This window comes from Paramisgurnus dabryanus, chromosome 19 (assembly GCF_030506205.2).
Source record: "Paramisgurnus dabryanus chromosome 19, PD_genome_1.1, whole genome shotgun sequence".
In the NCBI taxonomy this organism is placed as follows: domain Eukaryota; kingdom Metazoa; phylum Chordata; class Actinopteri; order Cypriniformes; family Cobitidae; genus Paramisgurnus; species Paramisgurnus dabryanus.
The window spans coordinates 25468576-25478065 of NC_133355.1; the positions used below are offsets into that span (position 1 = coordinate 25468576).

At 37.4% G+C, this 9490-nt stretch overlaps 1 protein-coding gene across 1 annotated transcript; it reads left to right on the plus strand.

Moving 5' to 3' along the window:
• The first annotated feature begins 5609 nt into the window (after positions 1–5609).
• irx4b (iroquois homeobox 4b) lies at positions 5610–8542 on the plus strand. Its single transcript, XM_065282460.1, has 5 exons — positions 5610–6041; positions 6338–6580; positions 6854–6951; positions 7039–7349; positions 7883–8542. The coding sequence occupies exons 1-5, from the start codon at positions 5997–5999 to the stop codon at positions 8437–8439; spliced, it is 1254 nt and encodes a 417-aa protein (XP_065138532.1). The 5' UTR covers positions 5610–5996; the 3' UTR covers positions 8440–8542.
• Positions 8543–9490: the final 948 nt, after the last annotated feature.

Here is a 9490-nt window from a genome sequence, read left to right on the forward strand (position 1 = left end):
GACTGCGCACATGCGCAGACAAACTTAATTCTGTTTACAAACTTAAAGACATAAAATAAAATTGTAATATATTTAGAATAATGGATATAGATTGTACTACATGTTTTTTGCTTATTTTAATCAAAAGCATGATCAACGTAAGTCTACATATTATAATAACAAGGAACAATGCTTCTAACGACAGGTCAAGAGCTGTCGTTCAAACCACACAGGTTTGCGACACAGCTTGCGAATGTTCGTTTGAACGATGGTTTCGGGAAACACCAAATCGTCGAACTTTGTCAGGAACGACGAAACTTTCAACAGTAGTTGGCTTGCGATCCTTTTGGGAAACGCACCCCTGAATGGTCCTAGTTTTGCATACGTCATGCGTGACCTTTCGACTTGATTATGTAAAACCTACAGTCATGGTGGTGCATCACACATCACTTTTTTTGGAAGGTCGTTTTGCTAGATAAGGCTGGGATAATTTAGAGCCCTTTGAAGCTGAATCGAAACTGAAAACTGTTGAAGTCCACTACATAATATGGAGAAATATCCTGAAATAAAAAAAAAGTAATTTCTTCTTGACTGGACAAAGAAAGGCATAAACATCTTGGATGACATGGGGGTGAATAAATTATCAAATTATTTTATGAAAGTGGAATACCGGTAATCCTTTAAAGAAAACTCTTTCTATACATAAGTTTTTCTAGCTGCTGTTCAGAGCTGGTTGTGTCTGTCAGAGAGGGTTCCTGTGTACAAGGGGAATGAAGTGTCAAGAGTTTACTTGACATTGCCCCCAATGTGCAGCTTTTCAGGGCTAACGTGTATGAGAGTGGACTCTGCGCCCCTTCCATCTCCTGTCATTCCCTCAACTCTTTATTTTCTGCCTGGATGAGCGAACAGTCTGCTTAAGAGCATGCTGAAGGTCCCACCTGGACCATCCAGACCCGAAAAGCAAGAGCAGGCAAGCCAGAGATGGAAAGGGTAAGCGGAAAGGTTTTGGAAACTGCTAAGTGTTATAAAAATTGAAAGATGGAAAGTGGAAGAAAGTGGCCAGAGGTTGAAGGTCAATCGTGTGGAGATTTATACCTTTCTTTTATAAAAGGTAAGTCAATTTTAGACAGTAGAGCCTCACCGTTCACTGTCTGTCCCTGGAGAGCGAAGACAGCATGTTCTCTCACATGAATGACATTTAATTTGTTTCTTGAAAATAGTGTTCATATATTGAACAAGCGCTGTTGTCTGTGTTTGGGGTTTGGAATGGAAATAAAGCTTTTGCTTGTGTGGTGCTTCTCAAGTCCAACAAAAACTCTGTCAGTCAAAACGCTGGCAATTTGTATTCTCCTGTAGCAATGAATGATGGTCTCTTCATCTGTAAAAACACCCCCATTTCCACACATTTATCTTGCACCGTCTCGGGCACTGAGACAAACGTTTCGGTAGATTATGATGTAACTCTATCACACAGCTGTCCATCCGAGAGCGCCATTTAAATGGCTGCTGGGGTTGGTAGTAGTCCAACAAAAGTGTCTCATCTCATCTACATCAGATAGAGATGTCAAAGTGATGCATATGTGTTTTATCGCGTTTTGCCTCATCCTTAAGTTTTAACACTTGGATTAAAAAGGTTCAGTTGGGGAATATGAAAATTATCCATGGTTTTAACCATGGTAAAAGTGTAGCAACCATGTTATTTTATGGTAACCATGTTTTTACTCCCGTAACCATGTTTTTTTAACTGTAGTAAAACCATGGGTAATTTTTGTAAGGGAGGTTCTATCTATTTCAAACATTATAGATGGTAGTAACAACATAAGCAAACGGCATTCGTGGAACAAACATAACAAAAAGAATCAATAATAGAGTCATTTTAGAGTAGTTTATTTCTGATAACAAGCAAAATAAACAATAAGTAGATTACCTTAGTTCAAATTATAGCTAAAGCGCATCAAAAACTACACTGAGTTACTTTGTAAAATGTGTAATAATTAATGTATACAACTTTAATTACAGATTGGCTGCTAAACCTCCCTTCACCTATCGGTGATCCATGATCGCCTTCTCCACTTGTCTTTAGGAAATCAAAACATTAGTTATTTTCGACAAGGTTGTTCCAGAGTTCAGTTAAGCCACTAGTATGGTGACCATACGTGCCTTTTTTCCAGGATGCGTCCTGGCCAGGATTTCGGATGCGTCTTCCGAAAGTCGTATTTGTCGACCACATATGTCATCGAGGTTCTCACATTTCAATTAAAAACATAAGATATACAATCATTGTAGTTTCATTCTTACCTTGAACTGTAATGGTTGCTTTTATTCTGAAACTAAAATAATAAACCTCCATGACGTATACAGTCGACCAATGCGACCTCCTGAAGATGCACCCGAAATCCTGGCCAGGAAGCATCCTCGAAAAATGGCACGTATGGTCACCCTAGCCACTAAACAAACAGAGACTGGAATTTAAGTTCTGTCCAGACGTGCGTGCGTTCAATGAAACTGTCTATAGTTACATTTATCACACGGCACTCTAAAATGCTTGATTCTTATTGGCCAGTTGTGACATTCCAAGGTTTGTTACTACGAGATAACAACCGCTCAAAACTAATAACACATGGTAACCCAGATGCTGCTAATCATTTTGACAGAACACAGTTTAACAAAAGTTTTATTTTAAACAAAAGTTTTTATATTTCTCAAAAATATAAATTTGTATTTTAAAGAGGACATTTTTACAAGACTTTATTAAGATGTAAAATAAATCTTTGGTCACCCCAGAGTGCATATGTAAAGTTTATCCCATGGGTGATTTATTATATCATACATTTTTTACTTTATAGGTTTGAGAAAAAATGTGCCATTTTTGGGTGTGTCCTTTAAAATGCAAATTAGTTGATCTCTGCACTAAATGGCAGTGACGTGGTTGGATAGTGCAGATTAAGTAAGGGATAATGTAGAGGCAGCCGGTAGTTATCGGGAAATAAGCCCCGACAGTGTGATCAGGACCCGACGCGAAGAGGAGGGTCTTGTATCACACTGAAGGGGCTTATTTTGCAATAACTACCGGCTGCCTCTACATTATCCCGCTTATTACACGGCTGCTTGCCACATAAGAAAAAAAACTGGACATGAATATGAATTTGAAACATTTTATTGGCATATTTTTTTTAAATTAACATTTTTATCCTTCCGCGTAACTTTGCAAAGATGCAGAAAATGATAGTAATACCTTATTAAGATCCTCTGCTTCATACTTGTCTGTCTCCATTTTTTTCTCTTTTAGCCAGTCTTTGAGAAGTTTTAATGCCCATTCTGTATTTTTTTGTGTGTTGGCTTCATAAATGTCATGCTCTATTTTGTCAAGTTCAGTCTTAGTAAGCTCTCTGTGTTTTGTCGTTGTTCGTTCTTCTATCCACTGTTTAAATGTTTTGTTTTTTTCCGTACATGTTAAAATTAATGTCAAAATTTTCCATTCTTAATTGTGGTTGTCCAGTGTTTGTCACAAGATGGCGCCAAACAGTAATCTTTATTGGCGCGGGGCGATTTTAATCGTACAAGTAGTACCGGCTATGCGTTATTACTTTGGAGCGGTTATTATTGGAAAAGAACAAACCTTCAAATGTCTCAGCTGACCAATCAGAATCAAGCATTCCAGAGAGCCGTGTAATAAGGGGCGGTATTATCCCCCTATTTTTTCACATGCTTGCAGCGAATGGTTTACCAAAACTAAATTACTGGGTTGAGCATTTTTAACATTTTCAGGTTGAAAGAAACATTGGGGACCCAATTATAGCACTTAAACATGAAAAAAGTCAGGTTTTCATGATATGTCCCCTTTATGTGACATTATATTTACAAAATATTAAAAAAATTGTGTCATTTGAACGTCTTGTCTAATCTTAAAAACAAAAGTAAATGTGTTTTCCTCTATGCATTAGTTTAAAATGAGTCAATAAAATATTTCACATCAATATTTAATGTTTCTTACCTTACTTTTGAGGTAAATAGCCAGGTAATAAGCGGGATAATGTACAGGCAGCAGGTTACTGCGGAGTAAGCCTCTTTGCTGGGGCTTATTTCTGCAATAAAAACCTGCTGCCAATACATTATCCCTCACTTGACATTCATTCCTCATATTTAAATAAGTAGATATTACCTTTTTAAACATTGATCAGTATTAATACATGAACAAAAATGCTTCTATATCCTTTAACGCTTCATCATTTCTCTCTCTCTCGTTCTGTGTGTGTGTGTGTGTAATTTATGATTGTTATATCAAGTTAATTTAATTTGAGTTCTATTTACTTTTCCAACTAAAAGAGAAACAAACACATATAAGGTTCCCTTGTAAAATCTAAGCATGCTTACACAAATGCTGAACCCTGTGACATCTTCATCAATTGTGTTACATATGCTGGAGCACAGACAAACAAGTGTCCACACACTAGTGAAGAGGTTACAGCTCTTTCATGTCTTTAATGAAGAGTCTGAAGGAGCTTCTAGACCTCAGGAATAAAGTGTTAAGTAAATGTACTGAGGTACCCTTATGCATTATACATGTTAAATGAACTCTAACAGGCCAAACCTCTTAGCCACAATGAAGGAAATGTTCAGAGGTGGCTGAGAGACACATTTTAGGTTCTGTATTTAAGTGCTGATGGATTGCCTTACATCCAAAAATATTTTTCTATCCATCCATTATCCATCCATCTATTCTCCAAACCTGTCTGTCTTCTGCAGGGTGGTAAGGGCTGAAGCTGTTTTATCTTTTAATAGTCTTTAATTCGGTCTTAACATAGATATTTGAATGTAAATGATCATGATTAGACACATTTGCAAAAAATATTTCCACTACAATTTGTTGTTTCTTTCTTTCAGATAGTTGTATGATTTTCAACTTATCTTTAAGTTAAAACACAAGTAAAACTCTCTGATAAATGTGCCCCAGTCTGTGAAATCCAGGCTCTAATCTTTGAGATTTGGAGAATAAAAGTTTAATTTCACTGATTGATTTTTATTTAATTTTAACTTTCGACATGACCTTACTCAGATAATATTAAATATATCAAGGTTATATTTTCACACAATGTCCTTTACATTATATAGAATGATTTTATGTAGATCACAACAAGCCAGGCAGACATACAGGATCACAAATATGAAAGCAATGCTCCCAAACTCTCATTGCTTGTAAGCATCTTTATAAATATTTGTTCAAAAAGTTTTCAATAGGTTTTCATTATTAGACAGTTTTAATTATTTCATGCTATTATGTCCAAATTAGTAAAAATTATTTGTTATAAATGAAATAGCCAGTTTGATTACTTAAATTTTTTACAGTGGCTTGTTATTGCTATTGTTGATATAAGCCATATTTTATGTTCATCAATGAAGTCAATATTGGCCTTTTCGAAGCATATCGATCTTTAACTAATACACCTTTATGCGTTTGTGATTATTTTCTGTATCGCTTCATACTTCAGAGATGTTTTCTGCCAGTTACCTGGTCAAACGCAAGTGTTTGAAAACTACACAGAAAGGCAATTATGGTAATGGTTTGGTATAGGTCATCAATCATGTGCGATGGAGCTGCAGTCAGATATATGTGTGATTCGCTGCTGGCGGGCAGGTGGGAAATCTGAACACGTGCTCATTAATGCGAGCGAGACCCCGCGGGCTCTTCACAAGAACGACCCTCAAAGCAAGTGCACGAGCGACTACTGCGACTCTGCCTCGGGCGCAACAACTTTACGCGACTATTGCAATTTGTTATCTGCTCCTCTGACGTCAGACTCATCGGCGTTAAAAACAACGTGCATCTGTGCCGGCGTTTGTTATGATTTTTTTATATACAACTTCACCATGCTGAGATGAATTTTGGACTGCACAACAGTTTATGCCTGTTTGTGGAAGAGGTAAAGAGAAACAAGCTGATGGACGATTAACCATAACTTCAACTCCACTGAACTGATGACTTGCATCTGGACAGCGACTTTGATGCTCTTCTCATCATGTCATTCACACAGTTTGGCTATTCATACCCTGCTGCACAACAGGTAACTTTTTAAATATCACATATGTTAGCACTTAATTCATTTAGGCTACATTTATGCAGTTGCCGATGCATTGTGTCTTCAAGGGTTTTCTGTATTTATATGCTCTCCCTGGGATTCAAACCCATCACCTTTGCGCTGCTAACGCATTCTGTTAACTGGTTGTAGTATTAGCTCTGTAAAGTATGTTTTTAGGTCTCTATTAGTGAAAAATTTGACTAAAAGGCTGGTTTTCAGAAGTTAAAAGAAAGATGAGATAAAGCAAGGATATCCTATGCCTTGTTTGTTTTCTCTGACAGCTCCTGATGTCATCTAATGCACTTGGCGCTTGCTATGAATCCAGCAGTGGTTCTCTATTGGACACTGGGGTGGCGACTTCACCTCCAAACTCGCTTTATTGCCCGGTATATGAAAGTAGGCTTGTGGCCTCTGCGCGTCACGATCTGATGCCCACCGCTGTCTATGGCAACACCTGTTCAAAGAAGCACAGTTATGATACTTGCAGCACGTATGGTCCAGATTCAGCTTCATTTTATCCTCTGGTATGCATTTCATTTGTTTCAGTTTATTGGCACATTATCTGCACTGTCTATAAAAATACATTGGGCTTACAGTACATAGGGTATACATTTTAATCAATGTCTGTGTTCCCTGGAATTCGAACCCATGACCTTTGCGCTGCTTGCGCAATGCAATAAAGTTGAGCTAGAGGAAATTATTCTATACAAGTGCTTTACATTGTTCTTACACTGACTTTATAAGCAGTATAATGTCTGATCTTTTGTTTATTACATCATTTCTATGATTTGAATTAGAGCAAAGCGAGTGAGAAAGATGGAGCAGCGACAGGAGTTTCTCGAAGCTACTACTCGTATGACCAATCTATTGGACATTACCAATATGACAGATACGGGTATGAATTGGTATATTTGTATACTGCTTTTTTAGAGAGATTGACGTTTGCGTATAAATGTCTAATTTTGAAACAAATTGTCTTTAGATATGGATCCGTGGACATTGGCACAAGAAGGAAAAACGCAACAAGAGAAACAACCAGCACATTAAAGACGTGGCTGCAGGAACATCAAAAGAACCCGTATCCCACCAAGGGTGAAAAGATCATGCTGGCCATCATCACTAAAATGACCCTTACGCAGGTGTCCACCTGGTTCGCCAACGCGCGCCGCAGACTCAAGAAGGAGAATAAGATGACGTGGTCACCGCGCAACAAGACAACAGAAGAGAAAGACTGCGATGACCAAGAAGATATTGACGAGTCACAGGGAATAAAGACCGAGCAGGAGTTTAACGGTTTGTTGAAACCTTTATGAAAAATTTTCATATAAACCCAGTGGTCAAAATAATAAAATGAGGTCCGCCCAGGACATTGACGTATTCGCCCTTTAATTAAACATATTATTAAAGATTTATGACAAGAATTGATGTTGTGTTGTTGTGTTTGAAGTGTAAACTGAAGCTCAGCTTTTAGAAGTATTTAAAGAGGCTTGGAAAAAATTACGCACGTCACATGGAGAGCGTACTAGTCAGCGCATGCTTATTTTCTATGCGCTATGCTTTATTTTGCAGATCAGATTAAACATTTTCCCCGACGCGCTGTATTTTGCCCTTTTCACAGTTTTGCTAAATAAATACATTAACCAATTTTTCTGCATCTTGTAACATAGTCCTAATATTTTGATGCGTACTCGAAACTTTAGTATCATTAAGGGCCATTTTTGTTCAAATATCCCATCTGGGCTGTGGTTTTTGACCAGCTGTACAATTAAGCTATTGCTTTGTATCGCTATTTTTTGTGTATTTAAATATTTATTTCATACTTTTAGACAACAGTGGAAACGAGGAAGGAGACCAACTTCACAGTGATCTTGAGGATTTCGATCTTGTGGAATCTGATTGTTCAGAGTGTGAAACCAAACGATCGTCTGCAGGTTCAAATGAATCTCTGGACGAATCCATAACCGAACTTCCAAGGGGTGTCCATAAATTTCTTGAAGCTCGCCTGAAACCAACTGCTTCCGTCAACCAAACGACAGAGTTCTACCTTCAAGGCCAAAGGACAACTGAGACCAAGCCAAAAATCTGGTCGCTTGCACAGACTGCTACGTCGTTGAACCAAGCCGGTTACTCATCATGCATGCACAAAAGTCAAGAGACGTCTTGCTCTGCAAATTGTGATACGGACATTACAAATAGGAAACAAGAATCCCCAGTGGACACTTTGAGAAACTGGGTTGACGGTGTCTTTCACGACCACGTATTTCAACACACCAATTTAAACCGAACTTTCAGCAGCTCTACAGAGTTATGGACCGAAGTTATCTCACCTCAGAATAACTACCAGGAACACTCAGGACATTTTTCCTCTCAGATTAATTCATAACTGATATAAAACGTATCCAACAGGATATTAGTCACCTCAATGTTATAAACGTTAGATTTAAAATATCACAGTTAATAGTGTCGACTTGTAAGCTGCCTGTTATCATAAGACCTCATGAGAAGTATACATTTATAACTTAACGCAGCAACGTAGAGATAGAAAGTTTAGCACTTTTTATATGAGGAAATGTTGGGTAAAAATCTTAAAGTTTTCACACAGATTACAAAGATTTTCCATGTTTCTCATCTCACTTCTCTCAGAAATAAAATTTCAAATTGTAAGAGATATCGCGAGCGTTCGCTGTCCATGGTGCTGAAATGTCCAAGTGCATGTGATGGTAACTTTTTTGTTTGTTTAAGTTTAATATAAGTTTTTATTGTTTATTACTTTACAGTATACAATCAGTTATACCCTTCCACAACGTCTTATCTATTCTGTTTGCTCAGACTTCTTCACAAATACAAATACTCAAAGGGGTGGTTTCCCGGACATTGATTATCTTAAGCCAGGACTAGGCCTTAATTTAATTAACTTGTTTTTAACAAACATGCCTTAATAAAAACATTGGACACTGATGTATTTTAAGATATGTCAGTGCTAGTGTTTTCAGCCTGGAAAGCTCTTACTTTTATTTTAGTTTAGGACTAGTCTAATCCCTTTCTGGGAAACCGCTCCAAAGGGTTTAAACTGCTAAATCAACATCTAAAACGTCAGTGAAGCGTTATTTTCAATAGGTGACCAATAATGTCAACAAGGAACTGATGCTTTAAGAGTCACTTGACACAAGAACAATCACTGAAAGTAGCTTACAATTTTAAACCATCTATAAAAAAAAATGTACTCACCATGAATGTATACTAACCCAGGAAAAAATTCATACGCATTTTACGAGGTGGCTAATTAAGCTAATATTAATTCGTATGACCACACTTGTACGTTTTAGTACGATTTTGCCCCTGTGACGTTGGGGTTAGGGGTGGGGTCTCATCTTTATTTTTTATGATAATCGTACAATTTTGTTGATACGATTCACTTTATACGAATTAGCCAA

What these genes read in the sequence shown, in the direction of transcription:
- irx4b (XM_065282460.1), top strand. Translation starts at nt 5,997, where the DNA reads ATGTCATTCACACAGTTTGGCTATTCATACCCTGCTGCACAACAG. An exon ending in TACCAATATGACAGATACGG is followed by an intron (nt 6,952 to 7,038) that starts GTATGAATTGGT and finishes AATTGTCTTTAG; the next exon opens with ATATGGATCCGTGGACATTG. An exon ending in GACCGAGCAGGAGTTTAACG is followed by an intron (nt 7,350 to 7,882) that starts GTTTGTTGAAAC and finishes TCATACTTTTAG; the next exon opens with ACAACAGTGGAAACGAGGAA.